General features: G+C 31.8%; 1 protein-coding gene across 2 annotated transcripts in view; it reads left to right on the top strand.

Moving 5' to 3' along the window:
* Nucleotides 1–16,549, top strand: part of Vta1 (vesicle trafficking 1) — a 72,399-nt gene that overhangs the window by 19,052 nt on the left and 36,798 nt on the right. For both annotated transcript variants that reach the window (XM_071612986.1, XM_027938513.3), the window contains exons 2-4: nucleotides 2,618–2,712; nucleotides 4,030–4,157; nucleotides 4,838–4,913. In XM_071612986.1, coding sequence (XP_071469087.1) covers nucleotides 2,618–2,712; nucleotides 4,030–4,157; nucleotides 4,838–4,913 — 299 coding nt within the window. The remainder of the gene's footprint in view (nucleotides 1–2,617; nucleotides 2,713–4,029; nucleotides 4,158–4,837; nucleotides 4,914–16,549) is intronic.

Genomic DNA, 16,549 nt, shown 5'->3' with positions numbered 1-16,549 from the left:
TGCTCCCACTCCCTATCCCACTGTGAATCAGCCTTGGAAGCAGTTTTAATAGGGATTGAGGCAACTGATTAAAATCTAGCATAGTTAAATGGGAAAAAGGCCTAGATATTTGGTAGATAATGTGAATGGTTAAAAAGAGAAATGAAAAGGAGAGAAAATTTAAGTCAGATGTGTGACCAAAGCAATGGATATTTAAGCTATTCAACATTTTTTTTTTTTTACCTTTCAAATCAGTATCTGTACATCAAAGTGATCACTTTTGCTGGCTAGTATACAATAAAAGCACCATGCCTTTACTCTGTTATGGGAGTATCAAATGTGTATGGCATTTTTAAAAATATTTTTTTAGTTGTTGATAGACCTTTTATTATTTTTATTTATATGTGGTGCTGAGAATCAAACTTGGTGCTTCACACATGTCACGCAAGTGTATTACCGCTGAGCCCCAGCCCCAGCCCATGTATGGCATTTTGAACCTCCATTTTTTCCTTCTGAAACTGGATTTAATCCTTAATTTTGGTATGAGGAAATAAATACATTAGTAAATTTCAAGCTGTCTAACATGAGAGGTCTAAAAGTCTTAGTCATTAAAAAGTATAAAATTAGGGGCTGGGGTTGTGGTTCAGTGGTAGAGCACTCACCTAGTATGTGTGAGACAGTGGGTTCGATCCTCAGCACCACATAAAATTAAATAAAATAAAGATATTGTGTCCATCTACAACTAAAAAAAAATTGTGTAAGTACAAAATCAGATAATATCATTAAAATTAACAGCGGGTACAATAAATCACTATCATGAATATATTAATACATTTTCAAAGAGGAGTTTATCAGGTAGACATAATTGAATTGTAAATCCTAGGAGTAACTAACATATTTCATTATGATGCTATAGTAAAGCAAATGGTGATAAGCTAATGGACTAAAAGCAGGATGAACAATTGGGTCCTATTTCATGAAAACATAATGGATGATAAAAGTGACATTTTTATCAGTGGGGCAGAATGCACTTTATTTCATTTATGTTTGTATCTATTCAGAAAATGTTTATTCAGAGCCAAGCGTTAGCCTAGATGCCAGGGATACATCAGCAACAAGATAGGACAAAATCCTCGTTATCATGAAGTTTGAATTGTGGTTAGATAAATACTAAGCATTATTAAATATAAGATGATTTTGTCCTTAGGTGAAAAGTAGGGAGGGAAGATAGTTTCACAAAGATTCCAGGGAAGGGGAAGGAATTTATATTTCTACTTCATAACCTGTAAGGAATTTTGCTACAAATCATTTTGTTAAAAAGAAAACCAATCTGAGTCAGCACCATGGTGCACACTTGTAATTCCAGTGGCTTGGGAGGCTGAGGCAGGAGGATCACAAGTTCAAGGTCAGCTTCAGCAACTTAACAAGGCCCTAAGCAACCTATCAAGACCCAGTCTCAAAATAAAAATATATAAAGGTCTGGGGATGTGATTCAGTGGTTAAGTGGTCAATCCCTGGTACCAAAAAAAAAAAGAAAGAAAGAAAGAAAAGAAAACTAATTTAGCAAAAGTTGTGTTTGTTTTTTTTTTTAATTTCTGTATCCACAAAGGAGAATATAGAGCTATCCCATAAACATCTAATACCTTTTTAGAATTCAGGAAAATGCAAACTTAAAGAGTGAACTACTATTTTCAGTCTTTTGATTGACAAGAATTTTTACGTTTAATTTGTGAGTTGAGAGAAAAATGGGTGCTTGCATATATTATAGATACGAATGCACTTATATCTATATGCACCCTGATATGTGTGCCTTTTTTCATTTTGGGAATGTCTAAAATTTAGACATTTAAAAGACAATCCCAAAATGAAAAAAGGCACACATACCAGGACCCGAGAATTGCACCTAGCTCAGGAAACTCTCGTGTGTATATACAAAGAGATATGGTATCACAGCATCATTTGTAACAATGAAAAACATAATTTATAAAAAATGAAAATTTGAAGACTACATAAATGTGCTTTAGTTTGAATGATACATGTATACTGTGGAAACTAGTGCTGACATGGATCGATAGGGGATATAGTTGAATTTATATTAGAGGAAATGACAGACCCTGAATGTATATACCAGTGATAAGAGTAATTACTCCAAAACTGTTCACAGCTCTTGTCACTGAGAATGCTATTAAAATTGTAATGTTTGTCACAAAGGTCTTTAGTCTTATCTCAAATGTTTTTATTCTTTTTTAAAGAGAAAGTTTATTTAAAGAGATACTACATAAAAACAAATAAAAGAGTTCTTACTATCTCTGTTCAGAAAGTCTGAGTGTTCTTGTACATCTGGTTGTTCTGAATGTCTTGACTTGCTAATTAAATTGTAGATTGTTTTGACAAGTTAACCTACCTAGTCATTTCTTGGTTTTGTTTGTTTTGAAGCATAATCCCAAATCCCATAATCAGCTTAGTGAAAATGTGCTATCATTATGGACCTCCTTTTATTAGTTGGATGATACTTTTGTGTCCTTCATATTTATAAATAAAATTCATAGTAAATGAGAATTTTATTTTAGTTATTAGACAAAACTTTCAGTCATTTAAAAGGAAATTTAAAATCAACTTATTGTTCTTTCCTTTGTAGGTCGTTTATATGCTATGCAAACTGGAATGAAGATTGATAGTAAAACTCCTGAATGTCGTAAATTTTTATCAAAGTTAATGGATCAATTAGAAGCTGTAAGTTAAACACGGATAGTTTATTATCAGAATGAGTTTTAAATGCCATTTTATTTTGTGTGTTTATGTACTCGTTTGTATATATTGGTCATTTTTGTTCTTTCCCTTGGCAACATTCAGCAGTATCATTATACCTGAGGAAAAAAAATGATACACCTTTTTTTGTATTTACATCATACTCTAAGAGGAACTGTTGAGTATAAATTAGGTTGAACTGTCTACTTATATAGGTTATATCTTTTTCCCCATTTTTGTAGATCACTTTTGGCTCATCATCTGTTGAGTGTCAAACCCTTTCTAACCTTCCCTCACATAGTCCTGTGGATGTTTGTTTTGGAAAGCCTTAAATAGCTCTTATCATGATGAAATAGGCTATTTTCTTTAGTGGAAGATGAAAAAGGAAATGGCACCAGTTACTTATCTTCTCTTCCTCCCCTTCTGAGTGTCAGGTCATGCTACTCTTAGGGTTTAGCATCATTCCCTCCTAGCAGGAATGTGGGGGTGACTAATAAGTCACATTCTTGAACATTTTATAACTTCACGAGTCACTGTAGAGTTGGCTATTGAGGAAAAATCGAATGGGTTGGATTGAATGTCAGTGCATAAAGCATGCAGTGCCAGCCATAGTAGTTTCACTTCATAATCAGGCTGCCCTGTGATTTTTGTGGCCAGCTGTCCTGGCGTTTACTTTTAACAAAGTTAAGGGCTAGTCCATATCGATGCATCTTCTCCTAGGCTATTACACTGATAGCTGTGGCTTATTTTCTATTGTCTGCATTTTTAAAATTTCCATAATCTAATTCTAAGTTGGTCATCTTATTTAGAGTTAGATTTTTTTACACATTGTGCAAAAAAATTAGACATAATGATTCTTCGAGTCTTCTTTTTTATATTTGATAGAAGAAATTTAAATGAGACTAAATTAAGATTTTTAATTATATATTTTTGGGGAATAATTTTATAATTTCACTTTTAGGGTAACTTATAGTATATGGGATAATATTGTTGAAATATTTTTCTGATGCTTCATAAGAATACTTGCATATATTATCTGATTGTTCTTGGTTATTTTTTGTCTTTAGAACTAAATTATATTATTATGTTATCATAAGTATATTTCTTCATAGTTGTGTAAAAATTGGATTTTGTTTTAAATACATTGGACTAAGAGACAACCACTTTCTGTAAGATTTCATTGATACATTTTATTGAAATGAATATAAAATAATTTACTTTAAATGATTATTAGTTTCGTGTGCACTTAAGCAGAGACTTAAAAATTCAGAACTATGAGCTATGTATCTGATTTTGTTTTAGCTTAAGAAACAGTTGGGTGATAATGAAGCTATTACTCAAGAAATAGTTGGTTGTGCTCATTTGGAGAATTATGCTTTGAAAATGTTTTTGTATGCAGACAATGAAGATCGTGCTGGGCGATTTCACAAGTAAGTAAAGAAAGAAGAAACTAAAATTTACTTTATAAGTTTATTTATTGCCTGATATGAATTATCTTGTTTTCATTTGAAACTTTAATGATTTAGGTTTTTTTTGTTTGTTTGTTTGTTTTGTTTTAAATTATAGACCTTCAGGATGACTTGGGGTCATAAATATGGGGCTTTCTTTTTAGAGAAATGGCTGAAAAAGGGCATGCTTTGCTGTTTTTTGTTTTTTTCCCCCCAGGTAAATTTACTCTAATTAGCCATTAGCCATTCTTAACATTTTGGAAAATCTAAGAGTATGTTTTCACCAAAATCACAGCCTAACCTGATAATGTTGATTTTTTGAAGTGTTCCTCCCAATTCAAATGATTTGTCATTATTATAATTTAATAATTAAATGTACAGAAGTGCATTATGATACGGTATGGATTCAGGAAGTACTCTAATTACGTTTTATAAAATCAAAACTATACTATAAAGCCTTGTTTTAGCATTTTTGTAAGTGTTGGTACTTTCTTCTAATAACATTAGTATAGGAGTTCCATTGTGTTCTTGAAATCTGATTTTATTTAAACATTAGTTTCAAAGTGGTTTTATAAACCTTGCAATTTTTGTTCTTCAAGCTAGGCGGCTAATCTTACATTGTAATTTTTTTCATTTAAACTAGACTCTCTTTTTTCTTCTAGAAACATGATCAAGTCCTTCTATACTGCAAGCCTTTTAATAGATGTCATAACCGTATTTGGAGAACTCACTGATGAAGTGAGTGTATATTCTTTGTCTTATTAGTTGAAGATGAGTAATGTTGCCATTTATCAATTTTATTATTTTATGATTTATTTAAAGCAATGTATCCTTCAGAAGTATAATGGAAACAAAGCATAATTTAAAAAATTTTTATTAGCCACTGTTTAAAAATGAAAAGAAATGGGTAAATTATTTTTAATAGTATATTTTATTTTTTGTACTAAGTTCTTTAAATCCAGCATGTATTTTACTCTTCACCGTACGTATAGCAGCTTTATTAGCCAGCTACAAGTTTAGAATTTGATTTTATTAAGTGTTCATATGTTATTAATCCTGTATAGTATTAAATTTCTACGCTATTATCTGATAAAATTACCAGAGGCAAGTCTTTAGGACTTTTTTTCCATTTCATTTCTAGTCAGAAGTATTATTGCTCATGAAGTACATATGGAACTTGATTTTTTAAAAGCTACTTTATATCCATTTTATTAATTTGTTTCTCATAATGATTCTAAGATAAGCATAGTACATAATTATTTTATACATGCCCACATAGAGGCTACGTGACAAAAGTCATTGCTTTGAATTCAGTTTTGTTTTCACTGTAACAGGCTTTACAATTGGCATGAAAATTTTGTTTTGTGAAAGGAAAGATATTTATCTGAAAAGAGATAAAGAGAGCTACATACTCGACTGATGTAGTCATGATATATGGTGGTTTAAATACTACAAAGAGCATCGTGTTCCATGATAGGATTTTTTAAAAATAATTTGCAGCTCTTAGTAAAGTTCCAAGCAAAAAGTACTGTCTATCTGTGAGATGTATGCTTTTTTTAAAAAAAAAGATTGTATATGAAAACTGCAGAAGTTCTTTTTATTTGTACATAAAATGTAGTTATGCTATAGCTTAGATGATTAGAAGTAGGGACTTTGCCAGCTTAAAAGTTGTATAGGACATTTCAGAGTTGTGACAAATAACAACCAATTATTTGACTGGGTTTTTCTGTCCTTTCTATTCAAGAACATCAAGCATTCCTGGCCCTTACCCACACAATGCTAGTAGCATTCATTAGTCATTGAAATAACCAAGTACTACCTTTTTGTATTCTGAAGGCCTTATAGGTACATCCTACTTAACTGCCTTTATGGTTTTCAAGAAAACCAGGATAGTGAAGGAGAATAGTGAGAAAAGTAAGTTATAAGCCAGATTAGACTGATAATAGAAGGCCTGCAATCTTTGATTAGTGTAGTGTTGTAGTAAAGAACTGTACTTTGGGGGTGTTTATATGATAGGAATCTGTAGAAGGAGAGAACTGCAAGCCATTTGGCAAAGGAAGAATGATTTGATGAATTCTGTACACCTTAAGTACAAAGTAGAGAGTCATACACATTGGATTGTTTTGATTGGAGAAAATAATATGTTCAGACTTAGATTTCAAAATTTGAAGCATAGATGACATCAAAAAGAAATTACTCTTGGAAATAAATAGGCAAGAAATGGCAAAGTAGAGGGAACAGTTCAAGTTATGAAAGTCAGGTTGGATTATTTTAAAAGAGAGGAGAACATGTTCAACTAGATATCTTGGTAAACATCTGTATTTAAAATACAAGAGGAGAAAGTAAAGTTATAAATACTAGAAATGTTCAGATAATATGAAAAAATAAGATAAAGAGAACAAAATTTCTAGAAATCTCAAGTAATAGGTTCTTCTCATTTAAAGGATACCTAAACACTTTCACACACATAAAGCCTGTGATTTTTCTGCATTTCAGAAGAAACTTCTAATTTCATGTACCCTTGATGACAGTTTCCTTAGTTGTTTGAATATTGTAACTAAAGCAAAGACTTCAAATGAGGCCACTGAGAAGGCTTCCCAAGAAGTTCAGGATGGTGAGGCAGAATTTGCACAGATACTGAGGTTACTAATAAGGTTACATAAAACATTTTCCCCAAATGTTGACACTCTTCCCACTTAGGTAGCTCACTACCCAGTCAGCTACCTAAGCACCTCATGTGCCCTGCACTTGCACTAAAACAAAATAAGAAATAGCATCTTTATTGTTGAATAAGGGACTCTAGATACCTGGAGGGGTCTGGAATGGTACAGGAAAAAAAAAAAAAGAAAGAAAGAAAGAAACAGAGAGAGGGAGAGAGAGAAAGAAAGAAAATTAAACAATTTAAGGCCAAAGTTGAAAGGGAAGCCCCTATTGTCACCTGATTGTCTGAGGTTTATTCTTAGGCCTTCGTGTAAATTCCACATTTTTGGGTTAGAAAATATGTGAGTACACAGTTAACAGGTAATTATGTAGCTGTTTTCATAACCATTATGCTATAGTGATCTTATCTTTACATGACTAAGGATTTTCTACTATGAATGAAGATTAACTAAATGTATGAAGTCAACCTACAAGGAAAGGGTGCCAGTAAGACTGGCCATATGCCATCAGCATAATCCTGAAACCAATTAGTTTGATCATCCTTGTTTCAAATTTGCTTTCTCTTAATTTTATTCCATTTTGTTGTTGTTGTTGTTCCATTGTTTTTCATTTCTAGAAATGGAGTTTTCATAATGATTACTGAGATTAACTTTTTAAAAAAATAATGGCCTAAAATGCCACTAATTTTAAATGATGCTCTGTTTGAGTAGAATAGGGAGAAATACACTCTAACTGTGATTTTTTAATCCTACAAATATGGATAAACAGAGTAATCGGTGGCATCAGCCCTTTCTCATAGTTCCTTTGTGTAAATGTAAGACTTATATATACTGGTGATATAATATAAGGTACCTAAAATAAGACACAAACTATTGTAAAATTTCTTATTTCAAAAACTAATAAAAAGCTTAGTTGTATAAACTGGTTATTTAAAGCATTTAGTAGTTTTAACTCATTCCCTCCTTTCCACTTCCACTTTAGTTTCATCCTGTACTTTGAAAAAACTAACAGAGGCAAAGACAGGAAACAGAAAAGTGGGAAAAGAATGAGTTTGAGGATTTCAGGTAGGCAGATTTTATTTTAAATATATAATCTTTAGATGTACTTCAGGACTCTATAACTAGTATATTGATTTATAAAGGAAAAGCAGTGGTGGTACTGAACTGCATCATATTCCATAGATTTTCAGCACAGTCGAAACTCTCTTCAAAATTGTTCCTTCCCTTGCTCCTTAAAATATGCTGTTTGAGAAACACTAAAATAGCATCAGAAAATGGGGAGAGGAGCATTATAATTGTTTTTGTTATTGTATTTTTAAATTATATTTCCAGGGTTGGGGCTGTGACTCTGTGGGAGAGCACTTGCCTAGTTAACAATAGGCCCTGGGTTCAGTCTTCCAGTTGTCTCTTATTGGCCCTAAAAATTATGCTAAAAAGAAAAGAGACTCTGGTTGTCAGAGCCAGGCTTCACTGAACTCCAGAACAAGAAGTCATGTTACCTCTCTGGATTTAATTACTCTCCTATAAAGCAGAAAGCTTAGATAAGACAATCACTGCAGTCATTTCAACTGTACCAGGCTGTGATTATATATGCAGGCACATGAGAAGTAATGGGAAAAGGAGAATAAAGAAGATGAAAAAGCAGACCAAAAAATGAAAAGGCAGAGAGAAACTGAAAGTTTTTAATTAGGAGCTAGGAGGTGGGGGAGGGTATAAAAAATTGATTAGTGATAAGTGGAACCACTGAAAAATATGGCAGCAAGGAAGAAAGTTCCGGGAAGAAGGGGGATGTCAGGTCTCATAGCAACAATACTAGGAGGTTCAAAATACCAATATAACACAAAATATAAAAATAATAGGAGGTAATAAGCATAGAAGAAGCAACCTGAACACCTGAAGCCTTTTGTAGGATATTTGTAGCATAATGTTTGTGAGTCTTCCAGTTAGGTTTTTAATTGAAATTTCAGCACTTTGCATAAAAGTCACTGGATCACAAGCTGAAATAGTGTAATTTACCTAATTTATTTATCTTCCTATTTTGAGCTCTGTTTCTCCACAGTCCATTCTCTTCTGTCATTGTTTTATTAAAGAACGTTCAGGGACTTTTGTTTCCTGGCACTGCAAGTCTAGGCTCTCCTGCTAGATTTCCAGGCTTTCTATCATAGTTTTCCGTACCTGACTTATACTACTTACCTGTCATAATTTTTGTTTGTCAGACTTGTCTGCTCACCATCCTGTCGGTTTTCATTTGGAAAATGCATTTTTAGCCTGCTTTGCCTATGTTTTACCTTCTCTTCAAATCTTATTCTAGCCTGTGTATGAATTTGTCCATTTTCTCAATTTACCCTTTATTTAGAGTTACTTATAATTACATTGTAACTATACTGACTTTTTTTTTAATATTATAATTCAGAATGTCTCATTTTCTTCTTTTCCTTCTTAAACGTTAAGTATAAATTTATACACTGAGTAAAATATCAGATAAAAGAAGTGACTGATTACTTGATGTTTCAAACATTGCTATAGTCAGCCTTTTATTTTTTCTATCTGTAGATCGAAATATTTAGACTTTTATACACAGAATTTCTTTCCTAATTCTCCTCAAAAGTAATAAATCTCATTTACTCACCAAATTTTTCTTGGTCCGTTTCCTGGTATTTTTTTTCTTCTTCATATTATTACTCATACAAAACTAAATAAGTGTATATTTTCCTTAGTCTTCAACTCATTTGTTGTTAGTTTTTAAAGTATAATTGATCTGCCCCTATTTCTTTCTCAACTCTCTTATCTCTGTTTTAAATATATACATTTAACTTTTATCTGTGCCTTATATCATTTCTTTTCAGCATTTTAATTAAATTTCTGCTATATAAACCTTTAGTATTCCTGTGGCTCTCTTTGAGTCAGTGTCCCAGTTTGAGGAATAGAAACACCAGAGTATATATTACTTTTTTAAAAACATTTTATATCTTAGAGCAAGGGATCTTCAAAATACAATTATTTTTCTTCTGTAATGGTATTTTGTGTAATCTGCATCCAGTATTATTCATGGGCTTCCTTTTATTGTATTTTAGATTTATTTCACTACCAATAATATTTGAGGAATGGATAACATTTTACCTTTTTACTATCATAATCTTCGGTTAAAGTTTCATACTGCTAATTTAGAAAAAATATGAAATTGCAGGTAAAAGATAATATTGTCCTTATTTGTTGTTTCTATTAATTTGGGAGGATCAGGTTAATGAAATATATTTTCATACCTTCACAGAGCTTATATTCTAATGTAGAGAAGTAAAATAACTATGATGCTACTTGGTTGACTAATGAAGTGAAAGGAAAGAACCATGTGCAGCACCTGCCATTTGCCTGGCACTGTACTTACACATTTCACATACATCATGTTCCACCTTTCACATCTCTGAATTATACTGAGAAAATGGAGGGTCATAAAAATATGAGTACCATGTCCCAGGTACTATAGTCCAGAATAATGTTCCTCAAACACTCTATGATAAAATATACAAATAAGACTTTTTTAAATTTTTACTTTTTAATTCCCAATCCTTTTCAGAGTGATTGTTTTTATAAAATGTAAAGAATAAATGGATTATTAGAAAAATTAAAATTTAGAAAGACAGAAAATATGAGCCTAATTTGCTGTGAGTTTTTTAAATACAGTCTCTGTGTTACAGGTTAATTATCCATTATTTAAAATGCTTAGGACCTGAAGTTTTTTAGATTTCCAAGATTTTGGCATTTTGGAATAACTGCATAGACTTTACCATTTGACTCTGCTAATATGATATTCTGAAATGTTCCAGAATCTAAAATTATTTTGGCTTGTAACCTGAGTCTGAACCATACTTTTACTATATAATAAGGAATAATTAATATAATAAAGAATAATAACCCTGTTTAATAATGTTCTTGTAAAATGTATTTAGAGATATCAACAAATAGATGAAAATTTCAACAGAAACTACCTAATCAATCTTATGTATTTATATTTAAATGAACTTATGCAGAAATACCTAAGCATTATGTATCATTGCCACTATATTTGGAAATCTAAAATGCACATTTGGAGTTCCACAAAAGGTGAGTATAAGGAAAATGAAAAGGAAAAGATACTTTAATAAAGACCATAGATTTTCCTGGTTGTATGGAAAATCAGTTACAGTCTCCAAAAGTTCAGTACATACTAGATAAGATAAACATAAAGAAAATCACACCTATACCAATAAAAGCAGAGGGATTTAAAAAAGCAGAGAGGAGTTTAAAGAAACAGAGGGGAAAGATAATTAATTAATTACTTACTTTTTAAAGAAAAAATTTACACCTGTGAGCATCCTAGTCAAACCAAGGAAAGTCTTGAAAAAAGTAGAGAGCAGAAGATAATAATGAACTTTTTAAAGTGGTGACAGAAAAAATAAAGGCCTATAAACTCAAGATTCTATCTATAGCAGTGATATACTTCAAAAAATGAAGATTAAAATAAATAGATTGATTTATTGATAACAGATTAGTACTAAAGATGTAAACAACAGCTACAAGTTTTTCAGGCAGAAGGAAAATTATACCAAATGAAAACTTCAGTTTACAGGAAGGAATGAATACTAGGTGTGGTGATGTGTGGAAATGTAAAAAACTATATACTTTCTTTATTTCTTTAAAAGATATATAACTATGTAAAAATTTTATAACTCTACATTTTATATATGTTTATTTGTATGTGTGTGCATGTCTGTGTGTGTGTGTGTGTGTGTGTGTATAAAATTGTTAAACCCAGAAGAAGGGAAAGAAAGGGAAACAAAAACAAATGGAATCAATACAAAACAACTAGCAAATTTTAGGCCTAAATACAACTATGTTAATATGTGCTATAAGTGCAAATGAACTAACACTTCATTATAAAAGTAAAAAATTTCAGTCTGGATGAAAGCAGCAAGCCTTAACTATATGCTGTTTACAAGAAACAAGTACAGAAACAAGCATTTTGAAAATGAGAACATGGGAAAGACATCAAATACAGATACTAAGTAAACAAAATCATAAGTGACAATATTAGGTAAAGTAAATTTTAAGATGTTACTGGAAATGAAATGGGATATTTCACAATAATAAAAGGGCTAGTTCATAAGAAAACATTATAGTTACAAATGCCTATGCACCTAATAACGAGAGCTTCAAATTCTATGAAATAAAAATTGACAAGTAAAATATAGAAAAATTCATAAGCTTATGTGGAGATTTTAACATGCTCCTCAGTCATTGATAGACTAAATATATTTAAAAATTAGTAATATTAACTAAAATGAATAAATACCAACCAGCCACATCAGATGTTTTCCAGAATGTGGAAAAATAAGAGCTTTCATACATTGCTTGGTGGAAATATTAGATGTTATAACTACTTTGGGAAAAGATTTGGCAGATTTTTGTAAAGTTAAACATACTCCCACCCTTTTACCCAGCAATTCCTTTTCTGGTATTTATCCAAGAGAAATGAAAACATATGTCCAGAAAAAGACTTGTTCAGGAGTGCTCATAGGAAATTTATTCATAATAGCCAAAAGATGGAAACAACCCAGATGTCTACCAACAGGGGAATTGATAAACAAATTGTGCTATTACTTAGACACAAAAAGGAACTGACTACTAGTATAGTCTACATGGATGAATCTTGCAGACATACTGAGTAAAAGAATAGTCAATACACTTTCTGTGATTCCCTTCTTATCAAGTACTATTACAAATTGTAACTAAAAAAAATAATAATAGAAAATAGTTTTAGGTGTTTTTGCAGCAAAGGAAATTGAAAGGAAAGGAAAGGAACTTGAAATTTAAAGGAAATTGAAATTCTGGAAAGGAACTTTCTGGGGAACTAGAAGTGTTGTATATTGATAGCAGTATGGTTTACACAGGCACAAAACATCAACTCATACACTTTAAGATTTATACATATCAAGACATCAGTTTTACTGCACATAAAGTTAACAGAACTCTCCATAAATTTGGTTTATCTTGATAAGGTAAGGAATTCTAAAACTACTTACTCTGTACTCAAGGACTGAATAAATGAATATATTGAAGGAGACAGGTTTCTCATTTTCAGACAAGAATGGGAGATGACTAAATTATGTTGTGGCATTTGGTTAGAATTGGAAGAATTATATTAAATCATGCTTTTGAATATATTAGAAAATAAGTCTGTATAGAAGTTTGGTTTTTTTTTTTTTTTTTTTTTTTTTTATCTCTATACTGAAAAGACCTAGAAGCATTGTTGCAGCAGTAGCAATGATTACCCCTAGTACATGAATATGGCTTTAAATACCAGTCTTCTATAACAGGAAATAAGAGTCCTATACAAATGACTAAATCTCTAGTTGGGTCAGAGGAAGCACTAGACAACTTAACTTTCTTGTGCCAGAAAGTAAGTAAGTATGGTCATAAATCAGGGGTCCAGCAACTACTCGAATGAGTTCCCACTGTCCATGTCATGAACAATTTAGCATGAAGAATGATAGTAATGAATAATAACCCATTAAGTAAAAGTCTGTGGTTTCATACTAACAAATACAATGCAATGAATAAATGATAGAACAAAAACAAGGGTCTTTACCATAGAATCTAATGAATATTTCCTTCAAGTTGCTTATCAAAGAGGAAAATTTTTGTCATATACATCTCTAACCAGGTCATCAAACCTGCCACCACCAGTATTGGACAAACCACATCATGTGCCTTATAAAATCAACTGAAAAGGAAAAACATCACTTTCATGATAATGGACCAAAATGCACAATGAGAATATAATCATGAAGAAATATCAGACAAATCCAAGTCAGCAGACATTATACAACTAGGTTAATGTCAAGGTCAAGAAAAACTAACAAATGGTAGTCCAGATTGAAGTCTAAATGAACATGACAACTAAATAATGCATGCTCCTTAGATCTAGACGTGGGACAGAACCCACATAGAGGTTTACAGTAGAGGTCATGTCAAGGAGGAGTTGAATTTAAGATTATTTCAAATATAGAGATGACAGAAGAGATTTGAGTGGTAAAATGACTCAGAGTTTGTGTTGAACTTCTAATAATAACAGACAACATTTTCGGGACATTTGACAGAATTTATTATAACTGTTGTATCAGACATTAGTTTTTTCATAACCATTGTGTATTAGATTGTCCTGGAGCTTAGTAATGTACAGTGAAAGGATAAGGGGATACAGTGTCTTCAACTTAACTCTTCAATGGTACAGGAAAAAAAATGTATATACACATTTGTATTTTATGGTTTCATCTACATAAATAGATTGACAGACGTAAACAGTTGGAGAATCTAATTAAAAGTTAGGTGGAATATCTTGTACTATTGTTGAAACTTTTTTATAAGTTTAATGAAAACTAAGGATTAAATAGCTAAATCTTTTGGCTAGTTGGAATGTACATTCAAATATAAAAAGACTAATTAAATTTAAGTATTTGAATTCAATTTTAAATGTGTTTTTTGGGGTGCAGTTTTGTTCTCCTTTTTTAAAACTTGTTTTATGAAATTCTGTGTGCTTTGAAAAGTATCAGACTATAAAAATTAATGAATCTCAGGAAGTACATGTAATTTGTAACTATAAATACTTCGTATATTGAGTTATTACTCATTATGGTAATGTTTGTTTAATGCTTGTTTTTCAAGCATTTCTCATTGTATTACATCCTAGTATTGCTATATAGACCATCTGTTTGTATGATATACTTGGGAGAATTTAGGGACTTAAGAATATACATGTATTATCTTCCCTATGAGCAAAAGTCTAAAAACTATGAACTCAAGTTTGATATGCCTGTTTATTAATTAGCAAAAAGAGTTATGTTTCGTTTCAGTGATTTTCATAGTATGGTTTCCAAACAGCTTCAGAATCATTTGGTGTACTAAGTAAAAATATGGACACTTAAAACCTACCTATCCACTTATTCATTCACCAAATATTTGTTAAGCTCAATGCACCAAGCACTGTTCTAGGCACTAGCAATATAGAAATTGGCAAAATGCCTGCCCTATGGGAATCACAGTCCTATGAGAGACGATGAATAAATAATAATAATAATAAATAAATAATTAAAATGTATACTGTTTCATATGGTAAGTGTCATCAAGGAATTCAAGGTAGGAATAAAAAGATCAATTAATTTTTAAGTAAGTTGACTGAGGAAGGCCTCACTGAGAAGGCAACATTTTAGCAATGCCTTGAAAGAAGTGAGGGAATAAATGGTACAGGTACTCAGAGAAGAGGCAAGAGAAAGTGCAAAGTTTTCAAGACAATATAGGGTGCCTGTTCTTATTCAAGAAATAGCAAGGAGGACAGTGTCGCTGAATCCAGAGTAAGGAGAAGAAGAGTGGCAGGAGATGAGGATGGGGAGGGGGAATTCAAACCAAATCAAGGGCTGGAGATGTAGCTCAGTGGTAGAGCACTTGCCTAGTATGCATGAGACCCTGAGTTCAATCACCAGTACTGAAAATTTTTTTAAAAATCTATTTTTCCTTTCACTATAGTGGACAAGGGTGGGGGAAAAAAGAAGCCTGTTAGTACATTATTAAATAATTCAAGTAAGAGATAATGATTGCTCAGACTAGAATTTACAGTAGAGGTCATGTCAAGAAGGAGTTGAATTTAGGATTATTTCAAATATAGAGATGACAGAAGAGATTTGAGTGGTAAAGTGACTCAGGGTTTATGTTGAACTGCTAATAAGAATGGAGTTGTCATTTATAACATGTGGAGTAGCAGATTTAGGGGCAGAAGATCAGTAGTTGGCTTGGAACTTTAAGAAGGCTATCCAATGTAGAAGTAATATGTCAAGTTGGATATAATTAAGATTTAAGGTTCAGAAGAGAGGTATGAACAGAAGACATAAATTTGGGAGTTGACATGTGAGATGGTATTTAAATCCATAAAGTTGAATGAGAACATTAAGATAAAGTATAGGAGGAGAAGATTAAGAATCTAAGAAATGAAGTCTGGCACTCCCAGCCTTTGGTCCTTACAAAGGACAGAAGGAACTCTAACAAGGTAAAAGGAAAACCAGAAGACCTTGATAACCAGGAAACCCCAGGTTCAAGGTAAAAGTGATCAGCTTTTCATATTGATAGGACTGAGGAACATAACATTAAGCATTGGATTTAGCAGTAGAGAAGAAATCTCACCTTGACAAAAGCACTTGCATTGAGTGGTAGGGATAAAAACTTGACTAGGCTGGATTCAAGAGAAAATCAAAAAAGGAGAATTGGAGGTAGCTCTTACAAAACATTCTCTTTTAAGATGGTTCATTGGTATACTACTGAAGAGTATTTTATCTTAGATTTTTTTATAGATTGGGTCGGAATTTTTTGGAGAGAGTGTGTGTGTGTGAATGTGTGTACATACATGTATGTGCCTTAATTTTATCCTCATGTCATTCTTAAATGTACTGAGTTTTAAAACATCTGATCTAGTCTATGGCTAGTGTTTTCCTACCAGTCATTCTTAGGAATATCAAGTCCAACCAGATGATTTAGGATTAAATGAAAACTTTGTATATTGCTACCGACTTTAGTAGCTTAAATTTATATTTGTCAGTGGTTCTCATTATCCAGTTAAAAAACAGAAACTTAGAGGCCAGGGACAAACGCAAAAGGTTTTTTTACAACTTCTGTTTCCCAAAATCAACT

The sequence above is a fragment of the Marmota flaviventris genome, chromosome 6, assembly GCF_047511675.1.
Source record: "Marmota flaviventris isolate mMarFla1 chromosome 6, mMarFla1.hap1, whole genome shotgun sequence".
Classification (NCBI taxonomy): Eukaryota; Metazoa; Chordata; class Mammalia; order Rodentia; family Sciuridae; genus Marmota; species Marmota flaviventris.
This window is presented reverse-complemented; position numbering and strand designations above follow the sequence as displayed.